Raw genomic sequence first — 24,698 nt, 5'->3', positions numbered from 1 at the left:
TAAAATATATTTATTTTATAGTTTTTTTTTATATAATTAATTTTTGAGGTATTATTTTTTATGAGAGAAGTAAGTTATAAATACATTACACAGATATTTTAAAATGCATTTTAAAATATATGTATATATAATAAGAGATATACTACTATAAATATATTAATTATTGATATTTTATTCTTATTTCTTATTTTATCAAATATAAACAAAGAATAGAAAGTCAAAGAAGCAATTCTAAAAATTGTATATCATAATTCTTATCATTTGCAAAGCATTTTTAAATTACCGAAGCATTTAGAATAAGCTATACATCAAGACAAATGTTATTTGATAATCTTAATTTTTTTAATAATAATAAATCGTAATTACCCTTCTTTTAATTTGATTGACTGATAAAAATTAATTTATTACTAAATTATGAAATTATAAGTGCTGTATTTTAGAGTAAAGCAAGCGATGATCTAATGGACGAATTTTATTATATTATTTATTAAATTATTACTATATGTGAATTTTGTATGACATTCCAAGTACATATAAAAGAATTTGTTTAATTATTATTATTTCTGTAATTAATTATTCATTCAATTATAGCCGACACAGCCGATCCGCTTGTCACCGCCACTCACGCGGTATACATCGGAAAAAGTCACAAAGCTCCAGCGGCAGTGGTGGGTTTGCAATTTCAACACTCGTCTTTGGCAACTCATTTCGTCAATATCACTTCTACGGTAAGCTGAAATATATTTCTTTTCTTTTATATAATTATACAGGATATTTGCAAAATTCTTGGACAATTTTCTAAGGCAATTTCTTGCATCAAAATTAAAAATATACCTATATACATATAGGGTGTTACAAAATTAGACCGACAAATTTTGAGTTTAAAGAGTTTGTGACTTAAACAATAAACACATATACAGGATGTCCCATTTTAATGTCCCACCTTAAATAAGTTTTTTATTTTTGATTGTAGAAAAAAATGTTTCAGACAAAGTTGTATGGTTTTGAGGAGGACATAAGGTAGTGCCATTAGTTTGAATAGTTGCTCGAGGGTCATGTGAAGGTCACCTTTAATTTCTTAAATGGAACCACCTACTTTTTATTACATATTCTCGTAGCTGACATCGAGAGCTTTCTAAAACACTATAATGAAACATTTTTATCTCAAGTACTTTTTGAGTTATAAGACAAGGTCTTCTTACCTCAAGGTGACCTTTACATGACCTTCAAGCAACTATTCAAGGTCAAACTAATGGTACCACCTTATGTCCTCCTCGAAATCATACCATTTTTTTCTACAATCAAAAATAAAAAACTTATTGGGGTGGGACATTAAAATGGGACACCCTGTATATAAGTGGAAAAATTAAATTGTATTTTAATTTTGAACAAAAGAAACTGAAAAGTCACAAACTCATATCACATATCATGTGTTAAAATTAAACGTTACAGACAAAATTAGTATTAATAAAAAATGTTAATTTTGAAGTTTTCTTTCTCCCTTCAAAGTTTGTCGGTCTAATTTTTTAACACCCTGTATATAATGAAAAATGAGCGGCTGTAAAGTTATGGTAAAATACGACCTAGAAGTTTGTCTCAAGTAAATATCCTATATATATGTGTGTGTGTGTGTGTGTATGTGTGTGTGTGTGTGATACATTTATATTGAGTGTTTGATTTTTAGTGCACCGGTATGACAGGATGCAAAAAGAATTGCGCGTCTGAAGAGCTCGACTGTTATATTCTAGATAACAATGGATTTATCATTATAAGCGAACGTCACGAACATACCGGAAAGTTTTTCGGCGAAATAGATGGGACAATAATGGATTCTTTAGTACAAGATAGGATATACAGGTAATATATTACATATTGTATAGTGTCATAAAAATGTTTATCCAAATTTTTGAACTATGTGCTAAAATAAGCACCTTTAAAATGAATCCTAAGTCAAATTTTTTAAATATAATATATTTAAATATTATTGTTTTATCATCAAATAATTTGATTAAAAAAAAATATGAAATTAAAAAAATACTAATATTCAATTTTAGAAAGTATAGCTCTTGATTCTCGAAAAAAATTCTAATTTATCCAGCTTTAATACTACTTATAATTTGTATTCTTTTATTTCTTAAGTAAAAAAATTAAAAATTCAAATCCATCTCGTCGAGATTCGGGTCTACTACTTGTGCAAAAGTACTGCTTTGATTTTTTTAAGTATAATTTTCGAGTATAATTCTCGTTTAAAACAAACAGATTTGAATTAATTTGTATTATAAGGTACTCATCTGTAAGATTAATAATAATCGGCACTATTTATTAAATTTAATTAATTTTGTTTATGCGATGTTTCAGAAAAGTAACTGTTATTGATTATCAAGGAACCTGCAGTCCTCAAGAATCTCATCAATCGTCAGCGCCGCGAACTCCAGCCAGCTCTGTTATAAAAACAGCGGTGTCATTCGGCAATTTTCTTTGGACTCTGGTCTTAAGCCTCAGTATTCAAGATTTTTGGCGACCAACATTGGCATTTGCTAAAGAGGCAATGCATTCGTTAGACGGTAATATCTCATAAATGCATTTATAAATAAAAACTTTCGTATTCTCAATATATACTCTCAAATAGATTTTTAATTAACAACTACAAGGTAAATATAGTTTTGGTTTGTAAAAATTGTTTCTATTGCAAATAATTTTCATTGAGATCATTTTCAGATGAAAGATATAGAATTATATAGAATTTATAATTTCAGTTATTAAAATATTTAATGCAGAATATAATTATTTAATATAATAGTTAAAAATTAAAGTGTGGATTAATTAAATATTAATAAAAAATATGTTTTATAAATAGATAAAAACTTTCTATTAGTTATTATTTTATTTATCATATTATTCTATTATTTATTATATTTAATAGAAATTATGTTTTTTAGAAAAATGTCTGCTTTCTCTTGTAATCTTAAATATATAGGCAACTTTCCTTTCATTGATATATATTCTAAGCTTGCAAGTTCATTTTCATAGAAGATCTGATTATTTCAGGTTCATTATGATTTTTCACTAATTCAAGAAATTGCATTTACCTTTCCCAGACGATATAATATTCAACGAAGGCGAAACCCACGATTTTGAGTCACTTGCGCCTGTCGATTCGACAGAGGAGGCGACATCGGACAACAACAACAACATATATATGAGATTTCCGATGGTTGCGCCGGTTTCACCACCGACCACTCGAGCCACTTCCGCTCATTATCCCCGAAAATTGCGCTCCTGTGAGAAGAAGACAGATTTGTATATTCTGCAACCTGAACGGCTTAATACCAGCGGCCAAAGTAATCCTTTGAAGGGAAAGCTCACCAATTGTCACGTTACTGGATGCGAAAGGTAATTTGTAACGATTACGCACACGTACAAAATAAGCTAAATCACGATCGTTTTTCTAAAATTAAAAAAAAAATAAAATTAAATAAAATTATAAAACTAAAAAAATATATATACATACATCTTATATATTATTTCCAAAAATATTAGATGAATTTCAATGAAACTGGATAAGCTTTTAAAATAAAGAGCGCGGAAGGCCAAGTTTCACCTGATTTCTTGTTAGCTGCAATTATATTATAATATAATTACGTAATATATACATTATATAATACATATTATATTGATATATAATATATTAATAAATATTATTAATATATATATAATATATATATATATATATATATATATTAATAATAAAAATTAATAATTAATTAATATATACTAATAAATTATAATATAATTATAGAATATATTATATTAATAATATAATTATGAAAACTTGACCATATTACAATTTATATTTAGTCTCAAAAAGAGGTAGAAAAAACATACATTATTTTAATGTTACATGACATGATGTATGTATTTAGGATGAAACAGAGAATTTTTAATCTAATATATTTTTCTTTTTCTGTTATCGCTATGTAGACCGTTCAGTGTTCAAAAGATTCGTCACACCAATTTAATATTGCTGGTGGTCGACACCTTGTGTCCATGCGGCAGTAAACAATTGAGTATTGAACCCATTGAGGCTTTGACAGAACCCGGAGCGTGCACGGCAAGGAGAGAACGCTTGTATCGACGAAGACCACCGAAATGTATAAACTACCATCCTGAAGAGATGGAGATTAAATTCTGCGGCGACGCGGGTCGTCTTATTGTTAGTTTCTCGTCGTTAAATCTTATAGTTCTCTTATCCATCGTTACAGTGCGGCTGTTACTTGCGTGACTTTATCGTCATTATTAATTAATATATTGCGCGTGCATTACGCGCGCAAATACATATATACACACACACACACATATATATATATATACACACACATGTTTATAAATTATCTTTTTAAAATGAATTTAGTATTATTGTTTCTATGAAACAGTTATAAAGGAGAGAAGTAAAAAGAGAAAAAGAGAAAGCAAATGCATTAGATATTTCGAGGTGAAGATAAAATGGTGATATACACACACATACATACATAAAAACATACGTAAAGTTATCGATGTTAATTTGAGTGTGCCAAGTGTGGAAATACGCTAATACGGTGCACAATAAAAAGTTGAGATTTCAAGCATCTATTATCGCAATTCAATATCGCAAATCTCTAATGGCCTTAAATATGTTTCAAAAACGTTTCTGATATTACTTCCCAGCTAACCATTTGTGGACTGTTAACAATCTGGAAACAATTTTCTGCCAACTGCAGTTGCAAATCCAGGGTCTACTGCGTCCTCAAGTTTGCCCTAATTGCAATTAAAAGTTGAAAGCATATCCTAACATCAAGTTGGGTGTAACGCCAGAGCAGATCTGTCACTAACAGTGCGACAACAGATTGACGCAACAAACTGAGAACAGATTTGTCAACTGCAAACTAAAAACAGATTTGCACCAAATACTCAACAAATCGAAGAAAAATGATTAAGTAAAAAAAAAAGAAAAATCAAATAAAAAACATTTAATAATTTATAATAATTGAAAAAAGTAAAAATAATCTATTATACTGTATAAATGATTTTTGTTAGTCAAAACATATTTTGAAAAAAACGTATATAATCTTTTAACACTACTTTTGTGGCACATCTGTGTGCTTTTTGTTGTCAATTTAACATTTCGACAGATATGCTTGTTATTCATTGCCACTTTGTCAAAATAGTCTGCAAACTGATATTGGGAAATATTTACTGAATTTATGCTCACAGCATTTGCAATGACAAAATATGTTTCTCATCTGCGGCCATTTAACAAACAAAATTTGTAGCCTACATTTGCCTCAACAGAAATGGTTAGCTAGGTTTATTATTAGCAGAAAAACGTAACATTCCCGGACACAAACTGTCATTTTAAAAATGCTTATTTTATCATTTTCTTTTAACTCTTAAATGTTGGTCAGCGTTGTTTTAAAACACTGTCTCTGTGTATGTATGTGTGTGTGTTTGTGTGTGTCTGTGTGCGTGTATGTGTACACATATACATATCCAGATAGAAAAATACTAATAATAGTAGTATACCCGAAAATTTAATCATGATTTTGCAACATATTTTGATGCTTCCTCATTAAACTCAATTGCTCAGTAGCATATTTTGCTGGTATAATGTGACAATAAAAATGCAATAAAAATCGAACATTGATTGATTTACTATCATGTTGTGGCAACAAATATGAAAGAAAAATCAAGCACTTATTTGTTAGTTTGAATTTACTTTCTATTAGTATTCTATAATATATTATGCCACGCAATTTGAATTTTATTTCTACGCCAGTCTAAGTTCTACTTAATACTTATAGTATTTTTTAAAGTATGTTATGACGCAAAATCTGCTCGATTGCAGATTTGGCTATCTGGATATATTATACATATGTATATATGTATGTGTGTATGTATGTATGCATGTATGTAAGTAGGAAATGTATGTATGTACATATATGTATGTATATGTATGTATGTATGTATGTGTATATGTACGTATATGTATGTTGTATATGTTTATATATACATACATATACACATATATGAATATACATCACATCTATGTTATAATGTTGAATTATGATTTTTGTTAGGCGAGAAAGTCTTGTATATTTATACCTATCTCGTCGTACATACGTCAAAATTTATTATTCTCTCACTAAAAGCAATAAATACTCTTATAATTTGACGATCTAAAAAATGAAGGATTTGAGCAACACAATTAAAAGAAGCTCATTAACATAATATATTTAATGCTGTTGTAGCAAGTTTCCTTAGTTTTAATTTGAATAGTAAAAATAATTGGAAAATTTAACTTATTTAAAATGGATTTTGTCGACTTGCAAATTATAACAAATTGATATTTATTCTATAATGACAATTTTGTTGCAATAGGAATTTTTCTTAGTAGATTGCTTTGACAGTAAATTGGTGTTTTTCTCACCAAATTTTTATTTTAAGATTTTTTGTTTTACGATTTAAACATTATAATTACAAGATATTATTAAAACAAAAAAATCATTAAAGTGATACTGGCTATAAGATATTATTTAATAATGAATAATTGATTGTAATGAAACGAAGTTTGTAAACTTTTTTTATATTAAATAGCAGCAGCAGCAATTTTTTGAACGATTTTAGTTAGCGATTCTTTCTTTTTTATTTTCTACTAATTAATGTAATAAACAATTGCAAACGTAAAAATCAAGAATTTTTGAGAAAGAAAATAGAGAATATTTAATAGTTGTATAATAGCTATCTTAAATTTTTTTTTTTTTTAATTTAAACTTGTGTTTTATTTTTTTCCTGGAGAATACATATTTTTGTTTGGCATAAATTATTTTAGAGAGAGAATACTAGATAAATTATTTCAATTCATGATTTTTTTCTTGTTCTCATATATTTATTAATTATTCTAAGGTAGTTCTTTCCTCTAAAATAATACCAGCAGAATTGCTGTCTTTCACAAAAAAGTCTTCCTTATTCATATCTATAATCATATCAATATTGAATATTTTTATTATTCTTAAAATTATAGATAAACTCTGATATATAAAACACAAATTACTCAATAAATGAAAGGTTGAGTTAATTAGCCTGTCAGATAGACATTGGTTTTTTCCACAACAGAGAATTGATGGTTTTATTTATTGTCATAATTATTGAAATGCCTAAAACTAGATTGCTCATTATGCAATATCAACAAACGAGAGTTACTATATTATATATTATATTATTATATAGTTCAATAATTATAGTTCTATTATGCTAGTGAATCATTTGCAATAATATTATCGAAACAGTCAATCTGATTCAGAATCATCAATTGCGATGATATTATTATACTAACATTCGCTGTCAAATATTAATAATATTTGAGTTTCTTATTTTTCATTTTCTGTTCTGTTTTATTAACCACTTCTCGCTCTGCTCTTTTACTATTTTTATATTTGCATGGCTATGTGACTGTGCATTAATTATTCACTTTTTTCAAATACTACTCTATACAAAATATAGTAAGAAAGCAGTGTACAAAAGAAGTGATAAAAATAATAAAGAATAAAAAAAAAACAGAATTTGAAAAATGAGAGCCTGATTATAATTGTTTTAATATTTAATTAATTTGTAATATTTGTTCCAAAGTGTTAATTTTTTAGAGTTATTTTATTATCGTGCTTATTCTTTGTTAATTATTGAATTACTTATTAAATTATAATAATATTCCAAAGAGATGTGAAATTTGAAAATGTAAAGCACTGTACTGGATTTTTTGAGTCCATGTCACGAAGAAAATTTCATGAAATAGTCGTTACACAATTTTGCGAATTGCATATCTATATTCGCATTTGTTGAAACATTTTCAGGGCGACGTTAAAAGTTTTTTATTCATCTTCTAGGAAAATGAAGATGATTAAAAAAAAGAAAATGATAATTGATCTAAAAAAAGAGAAATTTTCCATCCGTGTCACAAACGCACACATACGAAAATTACATTAAAAAGAAGTGTATTTTGCGACAATTGTACAGTGTATCGATTATTTATTCCGTATAAAGTAAGGCGTATAAACACACATATTAGTATCATCTTTACAATCGAATAACAATTAAAAAAGTAACATTATTCCGGTTACTTCTTCTAAAGCAACATTTTCTTCCAAAGTAAAACTTTCTTCTATATACGTTGTGTGTATGTGCGTGTGTATGTGTGTGTGTGTGTGAAGAAAGAAAAGAGAGACTCTTTGTGTTATCTTGTAAATTTACCTGGTACACGTCAGAAATAGCCGCAGAATCGTATAGATACAATTGATTGCATAACAAAGTTTCTATGGAAGTGTAGAAAGCGCGATACAGTTGGAGCAACGAAATAATCAATAAGGAAGTAAAAAAAATCGCAAAACAGAAGAAGAGAGAGAAACAAGTAATCTAATAATATTCATCGTTTCTTATTTGACATAAAACAATGTGAATAAGATAATGTTCTTGTTGTGAATAAGACGCGCAAAGAAACTTGTAGGTTGACGTATTCACAATGACATATAATTCAGAAGCAACAACAAAGAATAATACGTATTCAATTTTAATTGATATTTTATTATCAGATTATCATATCAGAAGATACGCATCATTTCGTAATTGAGTGTTGTATGCACTGAAAAAATTGTATTCTTTCATTTTAAGAATTTATTCCCATTTGTTATCAGAATGCTCTGTTCCGAAATAGTCATCAAAAAGGGACGTCAGATATTTCTAATTAAAAATTGTGGACGAAATTTAATTTATTTTTACATTAAGGCTTCTTGGTCCTCGCTATATTAGATTGTGACGTCAGAGGCGAGAAAGCACACGTTGAAAATTCTTAAATGCCATTTTTAAAACACTAAGTCGCTCAAGAAATATAAATAATAAATATATAAAGAACAATTATTAGTCAACTTTTTAAGAATATATCTGTTAAAAAGGATTTTATACAATTTTCTTCGAGAGTACATTTTTTTGGTGTAAACTTCACACAGAAATTATGACCATATAACGAAGATAATAATTGATTAACATATAATTATTACTAGCAATGATTATTATTATTAGCATGATTAATAGAGTTGTTGGAGTATCACGGATACGGAAATGATACACAAATCACGCAATAATACATTCTTATAGCTAGTTGCGTGCTATCACTTCTATTTTATTGTTTTATAATACTGTGATTGTAAGATATATAAATGTGAGGACAGAAATTTTGTTTATCAGGATATCGGTCAAACCGAACCTGACTTCCTAATTCGATGAGATATTGATTCCCCCCACAAGTGATCTTAACAATTTTCTAAGGAAAACGATGAAGATCGAGAAACGGAAGTACAGAATAATTTGCATTTTTATGGGCGCGCGCGTACGAAATATTAAAATCAAATTTTTTATTAAAACTTGAAAAATAAGAATTTCTTATGAGAAAATGTAGGAATGTTGATTTTTAAAAACGAACATTTTTTTTCAATTCCAATCTTTTTTATCGCAATTACCAAAATGCTTAATATTGAAAATCACTGATATTCTAATATAAGAAATGGCGATAATATTTTTTTTAACATTTTTCTACAAGGATTTTAATTTTAAATTGACATATCGATTTTGCTATTAATCTTTATATACATATTCTAGTTACAATGCATTGCTTTATAATTTGCATTACATTTGAATGCGATAGGATTATATACTTAACGAAAGGAATGCATTATCTCTTTGCAAATAAAACTCTACGTTATAAAAGCGAAATCACACACAACACACACATATCTCCAATTTTGTTTAGTTTATAAATGACTCATTATTCGTGAAATTTGTATTCCTCTAAATTTTTATATAGTTTGATTATTATAGACTGTTATATATTTTATGATTAATTTATATATATACATATGTTGATTAAATTTCGATGATGTATAATAATTATTATATAATTATTATATACCATCAATATCATTTATATAATGTACTTTCTCACATTTTTTTTGTAAAATGTAAAATGTTATAAATTGTAGATTCCTTTATTAAGATAAGCAAATTATTAATTTATATATATACATATGTTGATTTCGATGATGTATAATAATTATTATATAATTACTATATACCATCCATATAATTTATATAATGTACCTTCTCACATTTTTTGTAAAGTGTAAAATGTTATAAATTGTAGATTTCTTTATTAAGACAAGCAAAGGTAGAATTATAGAGCCAAAGAAAAATATGACTTATTGTCAAAGTATCGGTCTAATAGCCAATAATATGTCATTAAAAAGTAGCCCGACCATGAATGATTTCAATGCGGGATTATGTGTGAGGAAGGATTGAAAAATAAAAGAAAAACTCAAATGTTTGTTGAGAGCTTAGTTGGCTATTCGTTCGATTTAATTGTAAGTAAGAAATGTTACATTATAACGTATGTTAATATATATATATATGTACGCGTCGCGGAGCGTCACAAGACTTTAAAATCACAGTGACACAAATTTTACCAGAGTATTATTAGAGGTGAACTTCAAATGATATACAAACAACAATTGCTGTAATGTTGCGATATTATACTTTGCGGCAAAATCGCGATGTAGAATACTGAGCGTCATCAGCATTCCTTGAAAGAAAGATTATTACGTTTTAGGTATTTGTAATTAGACAAATTCAAGACAATTTAATCTACTTATTCAAATCAAAATCCAATATCAATTATTTTTATCAATTTATAGTGTTATAAAATATTTATTCCTCTTTATTTTAAAGTGTACGTCATTTTGTCGTCGAATGACGTCATTAGATATTAAAGTCAGGTCAGTTTGTTACTTGGAATTGTATTTATATATACATATATATTTTTTATTTTTTGGTAATCTATGCTAGGCAACTGTCTATTTTTTATAATTTGTTTGTTTTTTCTTGTTAAATATTTTATTTTTTGTCTTGATCTTGATAGATAATTATTTAAAAATAATGCATTTTATCAAAAACTCTATATGATAATGGGAATATATATATATATATGTATATTTATGTGTGTATATGTGTGTGTATGTATGTACACACACATACCCACACATATCTATGTAAACTCAGTATATAATGCGAACAAAACGCGTGCAACACTAGATCACGCAAAATAAAGATAAACGTTAATAACTTAAAATAACAAAAAGTTCTATAAACGTGTTAGATAAAAAATCTTTCGATCGGCACTTTTAGTGCTGCCATATGTCTTCCATTATTTGTATATTAATTAATAATAAAATTGACTATAACGTATTATATAAAATTACACACACAAATCATACACAAACACACAATCCAAATATACCGAAAATAATAATGCGAACTTATTTAATATTGTCTATGAATAAGGATACGATGTAATTTACGTAACAAACAAACAAAAATGTGAACGCAAGGAAAAGTTGATATTTTTCACAGGATTTTTAAGATCGAAGTCGTGTTTATTATTTATTCTCATAGGTTTTCAATGAAGAATGTAACTTGGCTATATATTCTGCGTACGTTGCTGAAATAGTGCGAAAGAGATTGGAAGAATAAGTTAACTCGTTTTTACATGAGTCATAATCCTTGGAATAATGTTATTAGAGATATGCGAATTATTCGAATTCGAATCGACGTAGTTCGAAATCGAAAGATTCGATAACGTCGAATCACTGCAATTCGAATTCGAATCAAAGAACCGCGTAAGAAGACTTAAAATCCATTTAATTCTATCGTTTAATTCTATACGCGTTGATTCGATTCGAATTCGAAATATGGGTGATTTGATTCAAATTCGAAATATGGGTAATTCGATTCGATTCGGCGATATTTTTGTCGATTCGATTCGAGTTGTTTTTTTTTTGCAAATTTGATTCGATTCGATTCGAATTAGAAAATCTTGATTCGCACATCTCTAAATGTTATTATATTTGCCAATCATGTATTTGCATTTTTGGAATAGAATCTAGGAGATGTATTGTTTGAAATGTAGATGAGATTACAGCGCAAATTTTGCTTAATTTGTAATTGTACATATCGCACTGAAATTGTCGCATCTTCTCTCATATAATAGAATTCCAATTAGGAAAAGTAACAGCGTAAAACAATTTTAGAAATTGTTTCTTTTAACCCAAATTGGACATTTAACAACTTTAATGACAGTATTAAAAATTTTGCATATGTATAAAGAGAACAATTGAAAATTATTGCAAAAGAGAAAAAAAATTTTGTAATCGACAAATTTACTTTTCGCTTCAATTTCTTTCCATGTACTAGGCACCTCGATGAACAATAATGCGTTAAAATAGAGAAAATATATATAGAACAAATTATGAAATAGTTTCAGAAACGTGGAACAAAGAGCGAAATGCGCAAACTATTACGATTCAACGTACGCATATTATAATTCTACGATTTACTACAATTTACGATTTTTATTTTGTACAATATTTAATCTTTAGGTAAGGAAGCAAGCGATATAAGAAATATTAAGAATAATGAAAAATTCGTGTTATGGTAGCGGTAAAAGTGAACACACATATCGCTCTGCGATATTATATAATCGTATAATATACATTATACACATAACACGCTTTAACAGTCGGAAAAAAAAGAAAACTTGTCAAATAAAACCTTTTACTTGATGTATTTATCGGACATAAATACAATGACGTCTAATATATTGCAATAAAAAGGACTAAAATCACTAACAAAACCAGTTGTTTTTATGTAAAACACGAAGATGCAGCAATGGATCAAATATTTAAATATACATTTATATATATTATAATATATTTAAAAATATATAGATTATATAATTTAATATATAAATTGATTTTTTCATACATTATCAAAAAGATTGAAATAGACAAATCGAAGCGTTTAATAAAACATTAAAAATTGTAATTGAAAATATTCAATCCACTGCAAGATGGCAAATATATACCATTATTAATATTATACTCATAGTGAAATTAATTAAATCATAAACCTATACAAAACTATACATTTTTATAGTCTGCTTTTCATTGATATAATAGGGTGTCATAAACAATTCGATAAGAAAAATATAGTAAACATGATTTTAGTTTTGCATATAAAATATTTATATACATATATACAGTAATTGTAGATAAAAAAAACTTAACGCTACACCTCAATTAAAACGCCATCTTTTAATTTCTTATATTTAAATTCTGGTTCTGAATATTTATCATTATAAACTATCGTATCTGATGGATTCAATATACTTTCTGGACTGACAGCAGCTTCTTGAAATTTCAATAAAGTATCATCATCTTCCATCGGTGAACACCTTCCGAGTTTCTCTTTGTGCTTTGTAAACAATTTTGTGATTTCTTTAGTAGTTACAAATTTTTTAGACGTGCTCAACAGTTTTATTCCAGAATTTTTATTCCTTTTCCGTTTCTGTTTTATGAAACATTCAGTAGTTTTGTTTCTTTTTAATTTAATAGTCCTAAGAAAGAGAAAATTGATATTTACACAGAAAATAATAATTCAAATTAAAATGGCATTTGTAGATAATTACTCTGATACTTGCCTCTCCAAAATTCCATCCAACTTATTAGCGACAAAATTTTGGAACGTGTCAGTAACACCAAAATTTGTAAATTTGTCCTGTTTTGAGATTCTGAGAGATTTTGGTTTGTTGATCTCCGAGTCTTCAACAATTATAAAAAAATAATTAATATATATATATTAATAAATATAGAATATATATATATATATATATATAATATATAAACAATATAATAAATATAATGAATAATACAATAAATAATATAATAAATTAATATATAAAGAAATAATAGATAAATAAATCAATATATAAAATAATAAATATAATTTCGCGATCATAAAAAAAGGTAATATATAAATACTTATTTATTCCATAATAAATTTAAACAAAAATAATACAAGAGCAAGATCATGTTTGTTTACCAGATTCAGGAGCAACTTTGGTTTCCCCCGTCTTATAAAAAGTGTTTTTCAAAAATTGTTGATCGATCGCTTCCTGGAGAACACTTGCAGATATTTCATCCTCCGAGCTCGACGAATTCACCAGTTCATCGGCTTTTTTCATTTTCAATTCTAAATATTCTAACAGCAATAACCTCGCAACACAACATCAACGCAAAGCTGAAGAGGTCATTTCTCAGCCTGGCGGCCGTGGACCTAGAACTCGAAGTTTCGACTTTTCGCCGCGCGAGGGCGCCACCTGTCAAGTAAAATGATCAGGATCTCCCTTATTGATGATTATATGAGAAGCACCGGCGTAGCCGGGTTCTCAGACTTCGCTGTGGCGCAACCCGGGCTGGGAGTTGCGAATTCGGATGGATATCGCGTAGTGTGAAAAACCGGGAGTGAGTTTTGACAGCTCCGAGAACAGGATGGATGACAGACGGAACAATCGCGAGGTGGTGACGGTGCTGTTCCTGTGTCTGCTGTGGTACGTCGTCTCCAGCAGCAGCAACGTCGTCGGGAAGATGTTGCTGTCCGAGTTTCCGTATCCCTCTCACCGTCACCATGGTCCAGCTGACCTCGATCACCCTCTACTCCGATCCGTTTTTCAACCTCTGGGGCGTGAGACGTTACACGTCCAATATTACGTGGAGCTATTACCTGAGGCTCATCGTCCCCCTGGCCTTAGGCAAATTTCTCGCGAACGTGTTCAGCCACGTCAGCATCTGGAAAGTACCTGTCTCCTATGCTCATACTGGTAATGGATATAGTAATACCCCAGGTGGAACGTCAAACTCATATAATGACATAATGATAACTTATGTCACTGATAACTGATAACTTGAAAGTCATTTTGGCGATGAATTTTTATGGATCTACAGGATTATTTATTTGAATAAATGTTCAAGCAACATGAATTTTTGGAAAATTATATATTAAGTGATTATCTTGTATTAGGGATTGGAACGTTAAACTCATATAATGACATGTAACTTGTGATGATGTCACTTAAAAGTCAATTTTGGACAAAGATTTTTATATACCATTATTTATTTGTTCTACTGTTCATGCGTATTCTGATAAATATTCAAGCAATATGCATTTTTTGAAAATTATATTGAGCGATTATCTTATATTAGGGAACTTTGAATCTGTGGTTTTTTTTGTTGTCTTTAAATCATTTTTTAATCATTTTTGTTGATGAATTTATCACTTAAAAGTTATTTGGATACAAAAATCATGATGACGTCACTTAAAAATCACTTTGGATAAACTTTTTATATATTACAATTATTTATTTATTTTGTCGTTCAGAGATACTCTAACAATTCAAAGACAAAGAATTGTTGCTTGAATTTTTGTATAATTTTTATATAAAGTAATCTTATATTAGGGAACTTTGAATCTATGATTTCTTTTGTCATTTTTAAATAATTTTTGTCCAGATAATTTTTAAGGAGAAACAAAAATTATGATGACACCATTATGAGTTTCATGTTTTACCTGGGTATAATATAAGTCTTCAATGACAATCTAGAATAGCTTATCGTTGCATATATATATATATATATATATATATAAAGTGATTTCGAACAAGTAACTTTGATAGATTGTCATTCAAGAAATTAGATTTTCTGAGAAAATATCAGTGAACATATGTTTTGTTTGAGAAGAAGTTAATAGGTCTGTTCTTTTCAGCTGAACAGGCTGCTCTAGTTCAGAAGTTTATCTCTTAACTTTCATGAAGTAAACCAGATAAACTCTGAACTAATGCGACAGTTTAACTATAAAGAACAGATCTATTTTGAAAAAGTGTCGAAGAACGTAGATCCTACTTTAAATGTGCAATTCAGAGTTCTTGATTCATCGTTGCGATGCATGCATTCAAATTCAGAGAGTATATTTTCAGCATTTAATATAAAACTGAATTATAATAAATTATGTTTACCTGTTTTTGTTTTGTTTTAATTTTTGAAAGATTACTTCACTTACCAAGCATGTGATTTGAACTATATAATTATTAAAAATAAACATATGTTTATCGACATTTCTTTATTCAGAATGATTAACCCAAACAATCTGTCAAAAAATTATTACACTCGTTTTGAATCAACTTGTAGTTCTGAAATAAAATATCAATCTTTTACATGTTGCCGAAAGTATTTACAATTATTGTTAAATATTATGCAATATAAAATTTTAAAAATTCGACACTATGAAATATCTAATATGATTCGCGATGTTCGAGTTGCATAATCTTAAGTCTCTTGGCAAGATTTTATATTATATAAAGAACTATTTATATATATAACAGTTTTTGATGATAATTATAGGTGTATTCTATTTTAATTAATAGGTCTTTTTCTAGCAAGAAAACAGGGAAAGACATAAGTTGCTTTCCATTTACATAAAAAATCAGATAAATCTCACTTTTGTCTTTCTTTAACATGGATGTTGATTATTAATTTACATTAAGTAAGTTGATTATTAATGTAAGATTTATTTGAGTTTTGATGTAAATGAAAAGCAACTATAATGTGATATAAATAATTGTCGAATAAAGAATTTTTAAAAAATTGTTCTATTTGAAAACTAATCATGTTTATGTTTGTTTCTTGCTGAAAAAATTTCTATAACTTTTTTATTTGATTGTTAGAATGTAGAATAGCTACTCCTTTCAATGTAGAACAAAAAAACTCTTTAATTAATGCAGTCAATTCAGACAAAAAACAGACCTTATGTTAGATAGCTGAAAAGCATCCAATAATCATCACATATGAATGAGTATGTATGAGTATGAATGAATGCGTGCATGTGTGTACATGTATGTTTGAATAATTTATGTTACAAATACTAGCAGTCTATTGAAACACACACATATATTCCTCACGTAATATGGTGTCAGAAAATGATGAGTAAATGTACAAAATTTAGAAAAAATATTTATGCATTTACGCATATTATTTTAGAATTGTCAAATAATATTACTGTAGTGTTAAAAAAAATTAATATATATGTATTATTAAATAATCTAACTACATGATTTTTATAGTAAAATTTTGAAAATATAATTCTGTAAAAAATTCTGTATGTCGTGTTTGCTAAATTAATCTTATATTATCAGTCTTACATTATTTCATATTAACAGAAGTTTGGCTCTGTCCCAGTGAAGGCTACAATGCCCCTCTTTACGGTAGCCCTGTCAAGAATAATACTTCGGGAGCAACAGACATGGAGAGTCTACCTGAGTCTGGTACCAATAGTGGGTGGCGTAGCAGTTGCCACGTTGACAGAGCTTAGTTTCAACATGATTGGCCTGATAAGTGCGCTAGCATCCACCATGGCATTTTCCCTGCAGAATATTTACTCCAAAAAGGTAAAGTGACAAAATAATTTAATTCTATTTTAACGATTTAATTATATGTCTTATGTCAACTGAACCTTCCAATTTATTCGTTTTCCAGGTACTGCATGACACAGGGATACATCACTTACGGCTACTGTACATCCTTGGTCGTCTAGCTCTGTTTATGTTTCTACCGATTTGGGGTATATGCGATTTGTACCGTTTGATATACGAACCGATGATAAAACCATCGACAGAGACAAGTTATTATATATTAGGATTGTTGTTTTTAGACGGCATATTGAACTGGTTTCAAAATATTATCGCGTTTTCCGTGCTATCTATCGTGACTCCTTTAACATATGCGGTGGCCAGCGCGAGTAAACGTATATTCGTGATCGCAGTGACGTTATTCGTTCTCGGCAATCCGGTTACGTGGCTGAATATATTCGGCATGACTATGGCCACATTTGGAGTACTGTGTTACAATAAGGCCAAGTATAATCAAAGAATGGAGAAACAAAAGGAGACGGTTCTTCCGAAGTATCATAATTTAAGGCAGAATGGTAACAGTTCTTTCATGGTGAATGGATTTGCCAGTAAACAGTATCAATCATTTGCAATCTAGTCTCAATTCATAGTTTTATTTTGACGATTTCATGAGTCTTCTGGAATATTTATTTCTGCCCATGAATTAGTTTCATTCAGCGCGCGACAAAATACTAATATGATTTGTTATGTTATGTGGAAGAAACTCATGACCAATTATTGTGTATGGATGGGTGTGTATTTTTGACTTGTATAAGTATTGCAGGAAAAAGCGTGATTTATATTGCTCGAATTTCATCGTGAAAATCACTCGATATTTCTTAGCTAATAAAAAATATTATATTTTCGTACTGCGCTCGTTGTGAATTCGATTTAATTTCTCCATTCTGAACCTGCGGGTAAGGTATGATTACATAATTCAAAAATATAGTCTTCTAGCTGATTGCTGGTTCAATTAGCATTAATCACGAAATTACATTCCTGCAAATCGCTTAGAATAATGAAAGGTACGCAATGTGTTACACACTAACGACATCCTGTTATTTGATATATGCGATGCAGTATTTATTAATACATAGAAATTGAAAATTCTGTTAGATACTAAATAATTCAACTGTTATAACACGGTTTATGTACTTTTGAACGTTGTACTATATTCAGTGTTGTGTCCAATTTTATTTAAACAGTTCTTCAGGTTTTAATCCATTATACGAGAGAAAACTTATATAAATATGTTTATAAAATGTCAATATACTGTACAGGCGCATTGTACGTTGAAGATGTGCGTGCGTGCGTGTAAGTTCTATTTAGGAGAGGACGTTCTAGCTGAAAAACCAATCTATACATTTATTTTTATAAATATACACGTGTACAAAAATATATTGAAAGCATTATATATATATGCTTATTATGTTCGAGGCAATTGCTCGTATATAGAAAATTGCAGTCATGCCCCAAAAATAACTGCCAGTATCAACAGTGTTCAGTTTATTACATAAATCTTCCACTTATTTAATATAATAAATGATAAAGTATTCTCTAAGGCTCCTTGGTGCTCGCCGCAGCCATATGTTAGATTGATGTCAGAGATATAAAGATATTTTTGGAGAAATTCAACTTTAGATAGTTTCAACACATTTTTACAATACTTCGAAAATTATGTTTTTCTCTTAACAATCAACAACCATAAAATAATTGAAACATCAGATTTATTATATATTTTATATTGTATATATATATATTTATATTTTAAAAATATACAAAAGTTGTTTTTCATCAAAATATCTTTTTACCTAAAAATGACACGCAAAATGTGCAGCGCGTATTTTCTCACCTCTGACGTTATAATCTAACATTAAAGTAATAAGATTTTACATTGAGTCACAATGACATACTGGCAGTTGATTAGATAGACGATCATGATTATTGAATCACGATTAGATCATTGTAGATATTTGATCGATTTACAAAGTTTTTATAATGTTTTGTGGAAATAAAAGTCTCGCTACGGTCAGATCTAGACGCGATCCGGCCGCTGCGATGAGCGGAACCGTCAAACAACAGTCGCAGTCTTCCGTGCTGGCCTCGTTCACCCGAAGAATTCTGTCATACGGTCGCAGAACGCCGTCGCAGGGTCCGCCAGGTCGCAAGCGATTTATATAGACCCCGCGTTCGTAAAGACCATCCGACACCGAGAAGCCGAAGTCTTCGTAGACGGGGTCCTTGCGCAACGACACGTGCACTATCTGCTGGGCTTTGTTGTCGGGATCGCCGCATTCTTGTACACTGAAAAGCAAGAAACATATATTATATGAGGATTATTGTGAAATAAATTGTTTCATTGTGAGTCGATGAATCGATACCCTGGATAAGACGGCATTGACAGGTCTAATTGTCCGCTGTCTACAGAGACGGTATCCCAAATTCTCAATATCTCTGGCATAGTAGTACTCTCTCCCAACTCGCCCCAAGAATCCACCGCGCTGTCCACACTAGGAAGACTCTCTCTAGCCGAGCGTAACGCGTTTGCTGGAAACTGTGGCTGGACTGTATCGCTTCCTATACTAAGCTTCCTGCAACAAGTAGAGTCTCTTTTCTTTCAAGTATCTTGTGAGTAAACAGCTTTCTATTTCTGCATAATTGTCGAAAAATTTATTTTAAACATTCTCTTATTTATGCCAACTTTCCTAGTAACAAAGTGACGTCATTAAATGTCAAAATGACAATTTTGACGTCTAGTGACATCATTTGACATCAAAATGACTTACTTTTGTTGTCTGGATTTACTACTATGACCACTTTTTACTTTTTCATTTTTTTATATTGCATATTCTTATTGCAAGTTATGTGCATCAAGATCCCAGGTAGCAAATCGACGTCATTAAACGTCAAAATGACATAATTTTGACGTCTAATAACGTCATAAAAATTCAACATTTATAAGAAATATTTTAGTCATCCTAAATATACCTTGTTTCTGAATTAGGGTCTGACTTTCTGACAGTTAAGGCGACTACCGAGCTGCCAGGTCGATGTAACAATTGGGCGGCTTGTCTCAGATCTCCAGAATCTAGATTCTCTCCGTCTATTGCGAGCAACCTGTCGCCAGATGCCAAGCTGCCTGTTCGATAAGCGAGTGATCCACGACGGACTTCCGTGATTATCAAATCCTCGTTCACCGTAAGACCCAAATCGGGTTGACCACCCAGCGGCCTCGTGACTCTCACTGTGAAAACTCCGGAATTCGGAACCACTGGTCCACCCACTCTGTATTCTATCACCAGCTCGATCTGATTGTGCCAAGGTAAATCAAACGAATTAATCAAAAGGATTAATTAATTAAACAATTTTTAATTAATTATTTAATGTTTTATTAATTAATTCATTAATTTAATTAATTATATTAATTTTATTATAATTATCTTAATTAATTATATATTAATATTATATATTAAAATTTATATATTATATTATTATATAGTATATATATATATATATATATATTTATTTATTTATAATATTGATCATATATTTAATTAATTATATTAATTAATTAAAAATTAAAAATGTTAATTAAGTAAAAAAATGGTTGATTTATTTTTTGTACAAGTTTAAACGTTTACCAATTGCGATGTCTCAAGTATATTAGCTACTTCAATCGGTTGCAGGTCGCGCAACATCCTCCGGTTGATCGCGACAGCCTTGTCGCCGGGCAGAAGGACGCCGCTTCGTTCCGCCGGGCCACCAGCCTCCAGGAAGCTGACGATGTAGTTCATGCGATCCTCGACCAGCTTGAGCGCGAGGCCGAAGCCCCGGTGATCCGGCCGGAGAACGACCGTCAGGCTCTCCTTCATCTGCAGGATCTGACTCGAGTTCTGCTGGGCCTGCGGCTGCGCTCTTCTCTTCACCGTCCTCGGCGGTCGCGGCAATATTTGTAGCCTAGCGATGCGGCAACTCTCAGAGTTGCTTCTGAGCAACTTCGCCGCGGTCGCCGCATCCTGGACAGGCGTGTCGTCCACGGCCAAGAGCCGATCTCCCACTTGCAGGGCGCCGCAACGATCCGCGGTGCTCGCTGGACGGAGACTCTCTATGTAGATTCCGTTTGAAGTCTCCCTCACGGTTAATCCCAGCTCTCCTGAGGATTTATGTTCAGATTTCAAGTTAGTGTTCATTCGAATGTTCATATTTTTAAAGCCAGACGGCGTCGAGATCAAAATATATGTTCAAACTCGGGTCATAAGACGTCTTTTAGATATCATCCCAGGTACGTCATTTTGATGTCAATTAACATCATTATAGATGTCAAAATGACGTCATGTTGACTTCTAATAACGCCATTAGATGTTAAAGTGACGTCATTTTGACACCTAATGACGTCAGTTTGCTACTTGGGATGTCTTAAAGACATCTTTAAAATGTTTTTTAGATATTATGCGTTTATTCTTTTTAGCTGAACTAGCTGCAGTTTATCTTTGATATTTTTATTGGAAGGAAAAAGATGAACTCTGAACTATAGCTGCACGTTCAGCTGAAAAGAACAGACCTCATATCGTAAAATGTCTTAAAGACGTCTTACATAGTCCCAAGTAGCAAGCTGACGTCATTAAACGTCAAAATGACGTCATTTTGATGTTTAATGACGTCAGTTTGCTACCTGGGGTGTTTGCTGTTATCTAAATAAAATTATACAGATGATCATCGAGATGAAATTTTGACATCATCTTATCTTTATATAGATAATAAAAAAATATATGTATTATCTTAGATGAAAAAAGTATCATCTTCACTAAATTTTCTAGAATAATGTTCAGCTAATTTGATTTAGAGTCGTCATAGTATATAAAATACTTAATTAGTAGAACTTAAACAGTAAGCGATAAAAATTTAACTTATAAATCAAAGTAATTTTTGTAATTTACATTTTTTATAACTCTGTTTACATAAACGGTCTTAAAAATAATATTATCTAGAAGTTACCTAGATGAACCGCCATATAATTTTATCTTTTATATAGATATATTTAAAGTTATATTTAAATCTAGATACATATAAATTTTATCTAGATATATTTATATATTTAAATCATCTTTATATTAATCTAACAAGGGAAGGTCATACGATGGCCAAAAAGTTAGGTGACGATTTTGTGCTCATCTGATAAGGCACCCTTCAAAAAGTAATATATGAAGTCCGTTTGCTAATGTAACGTCAATTATCAGATTATCGGGCAAAAAAAATTTAAAAAAAATTTTTTTTTTATTAATCTCGAAAATTACTGGAGGTATAAAAAAAATGTTTTATACAAAAGTTTTATAATAAAAATAGCTTCATTTAATGACATTAATACAATTTAAAAAAAATTTTTTTTTTGAAATTTTTTGAAAAATAAAAAGAAATTTTTTTGAATTTAATTATTTTGTTTATCAAAGAAATATGCAGTAAAAAAAAATTATGTCAGAATGACCACTAGAAACAAAAAGAAATGGTTTTTTTTCTCTGTGTGTGTGTGTGTGTGTGTGTGTGTGCGTGCGTGCGTGCGTACGTGCATTGTGTGTGTGTTTATTAATAATGTGTACAGTTAATATGTAAATTTTCAAGCAAGCAATGTTTGAAACAATAGCACCGTGTGCAGCGTGCACATGTCAAATCAAAAAACTGCTCACAGTTAAAATGTGAGCATATAGAAAATTTTTCAAATGAAAAAAATGCAGTTTTCTGATTTGAAATGTGCTATTGTTTCAAACATTGCTTGCTTGAAAATTTACATATTAACTGTACACATTATTAATAAACACACACACACACAGAGAGAGAGAGAGAGAGAGAGAGAGAAACATTTCTTTTTTTTACTAGTGGGTCATTCTGACATGATTTTTTTTTGACTGCATATTTCTTTGATAAATAAAATAATAAAATTCAAAAAAATTTCTTTTAATTTTTCAAAAATCCGATAATCTGGTAATTGGCGTTACATTAGCAAACGAACTTCATATATTACTTTTTGAAGGGTGCCTTATCAGATGAGCACAAAATCGTCACCTAACTTTTTGGCTATCGTATGACCTTTCCTTGTAAGATGAATTTACATATATTTTCATCTCATCTTTATCTATACCTAATTTTAAAATCATCTTAGCACAACACTGTGGTCTTATATAAAAATGCCTCATGTCCCAATTTTGGAAATACTGCTTCCTGTGATATATTTATTCTAAACGAGAAGTTTGAGGGGAAAAATAGCAAAATTGTATACCTGAAAAACTACGTTCCAGCTGAATGAGCAGCGGACCGGAAGTGGCCGCACGCGCCTCCTCCATGTTCGCGACGTCGTACTCGATGGTGAGAGACGCGACAGGTGCGTCCGAGCTCTTCTTCAGGGCTCGCTGCGCCTCGGCCAAGGTGAGGCCCCGCAACTCGGTGTCATCCACCGCCAGCAACCGATCTCCAGGTCTGACTCTTCCCTCCTTGGCGGCCGGCCCGTCCGCTTTCACCCCGGTCACCGTCAGGGCCTTCGACACTCCACCTCGAAGAGTCACCCCGAGGCTGCCGCCTTCCCGCTCGACCCTCACCTGGGCGACCTTCGAGGAAACGCTGAACGACGACAGGCCGATGACGTTCGTCGCCTCCTGATCGTTCAGCAGCAAGAAGCTGTGAGGATGATGCTGGATCTCCTCCGCTCTGCTCGAGTCCGAGTTCGCGGACGCGGCGATGCTTCCCGGTCTGGCGCGATTCTTGTGCGAGCGCATAGTTGTCAGCCTCAATGAACTGAACATCTTTCTTGATCCTTCCGTGCTTCCTCGGGGTCGCGAGCCGATGTATATACTTTGCCCAAATTTAATTCAGCGAAACAATTGTCACTTCAAGGAAGGAGATCTTTCGATGATATGTGAAACATATTCTATATTACGTTATACTCATCTCGTCGAATATGAAGAATATTTTTCATTTGAAATTAAAAGCGATTTTATCAACGAAAAATATTTATAGAGGATCTTTAAATTTGCTAAGCTCTAACACTCGTTTGAAAGATCAAAGATATGTGTCTAGCCATCTGTAGATGAATTTTTAGCTTAAATTGGTAAAAAATAGATCTTTCACTGAACAGAAGCAAAAAGACGACACGTATATATATATAAAAAATCAGATCTCAGTGGCACAATCACGATTCCTTTTGCTCATGGGGTAAACAAGTTGTCTTTGTTCGATTCTCTATAGGCGCAGCGTGAAACCACCGCACTCTTACCGCGAAGAAACTCCTTATAACTGAGTGCGG

At 30.5% G+C, this 24,698-nt stretch overlaps 4 protein-coding genes across 6 annotated transcripts in view; 2 read left to right on the top strand and 2 right to left on the bottom strand.

Moving 5' to 3' along the window:
* Positions 1–12,763, top strand: part of stol (voltage-dependent calcium channel subunit stolid) — a 27,450-nt gene extending 14,687 nt beyond the window's left edge. For both annotated transcript variants that reach the window (XM_029305943.2, XM_029305942.2), the window contains 5 exons: positions 592–728; positions 1,685–1,857; positions 2,359–2,564; positions 3,099–3,393; positions 3,982–12,763. In XM_029305943.2, the coding sequence (XP_029161776.1) occupies positions 592–728; positions 1,685–1,857; positions 2,359–2,564; positions 3,099–3,393; positions 3,982–4,282 (1,112 nt within the window). In that variant the 3' untranslated portion in view covers positions 4,283–12,763. The remainder of the gene's footprint in view (positions 1–591; positions 729–1,684; positions 1,858–2,358; positions 2,565–3,098; positions 3,394–3,981) is intronic.
* On the bottom strand, positions 11,888–14,689 carry LOC114933427 (uncharacterized). Its single transcript, XM_029305971.2, has 3 exons — positions 14,011–14,689; positions 13,610–13,730; positions 11,888–13,525 (listed from the first exon to the last, which is right to left on the bottom strand). Exons 1-3 carry the CDS (start codon positions 14,150–14,152, stop codon positions 13,198–13,200), a joined length of 591 nt encoding a protein of 196 aa, XP_029161804.1. The 5' UTR covers positions 14,153–14,689; the 3' UTR covers positions 11,888–13,197.
* Positions 14,306–19,772, top strand: LOC114933426 (solute carrier family 35 member E1 homolog). 2 transcript variants are annotated; one of them, XM_029305969.2, is made up of 3 exons: positions 14,306–14,788; positions 17,199–17,407; positions 17,496–19,772. In XM_029305969.2, exons 1-3 carry the CDS (start codon positions 14,596–14,598, stop codon positions 18,003–18,005), a joined length of 912 nt encoding a protein of 303 aa, XP_029161802.2. In that variant the 5' UTR covers positions 14,306–14,595; the 3' UTR covers positions 18,006–19,772. The 2 variants fall into 2 exon arrangements, with proteins under 2 accessions (XP_029161802.2, XP_085342077.1); XM_085485951.1 differs by having other exon boundaries at positions 14,720–14,788; positions 17,180–17,407.
* Grip (Glutamate receptor interacting protein) lies at positions 18,283–24,698 on the bottom strand. Its single transcript, XM_085485950.1, has 5 exons — positions 23,679–24,698; positions 21,049–21,560; positions 20,396–20,715; positions 19,789–19,998; positions 18,283–19,711 (listed from the first exon to the last, which is right to left on the bottom strand). Exons 1-5 carry the CDS (start codon positions 24,196–24,198, stop codon positions 19,390–19,392), a joined length of 1,884 nt encoding a protein of 627 aa, XP_085342076.1. The 5' UTR covers positions 24,199–24,698; the 3' UTR covers positions 18,283–19,389.

Source organism: Nylanderia fulva, unplaced genomic scaffold (assembly GCF_048542155.1).
Source record: "Nylanderia fulva isolate GAGA-0341 unplaced genomic scaffold, ASM4854215v1 Scaffold4, whole genome shotgun sequence".
NCBI classification, from domain to species: Eukaryota; Metazoa; Arthropoda; class Insecta; order Hymenoptera; family Formicidae; genus Nylanderia; species Nylanderia fulva.
Note: the sequence above shows the minus strand (reverse complement) of the source record. Positions and strands in the feature narration are given on the sequence as shown.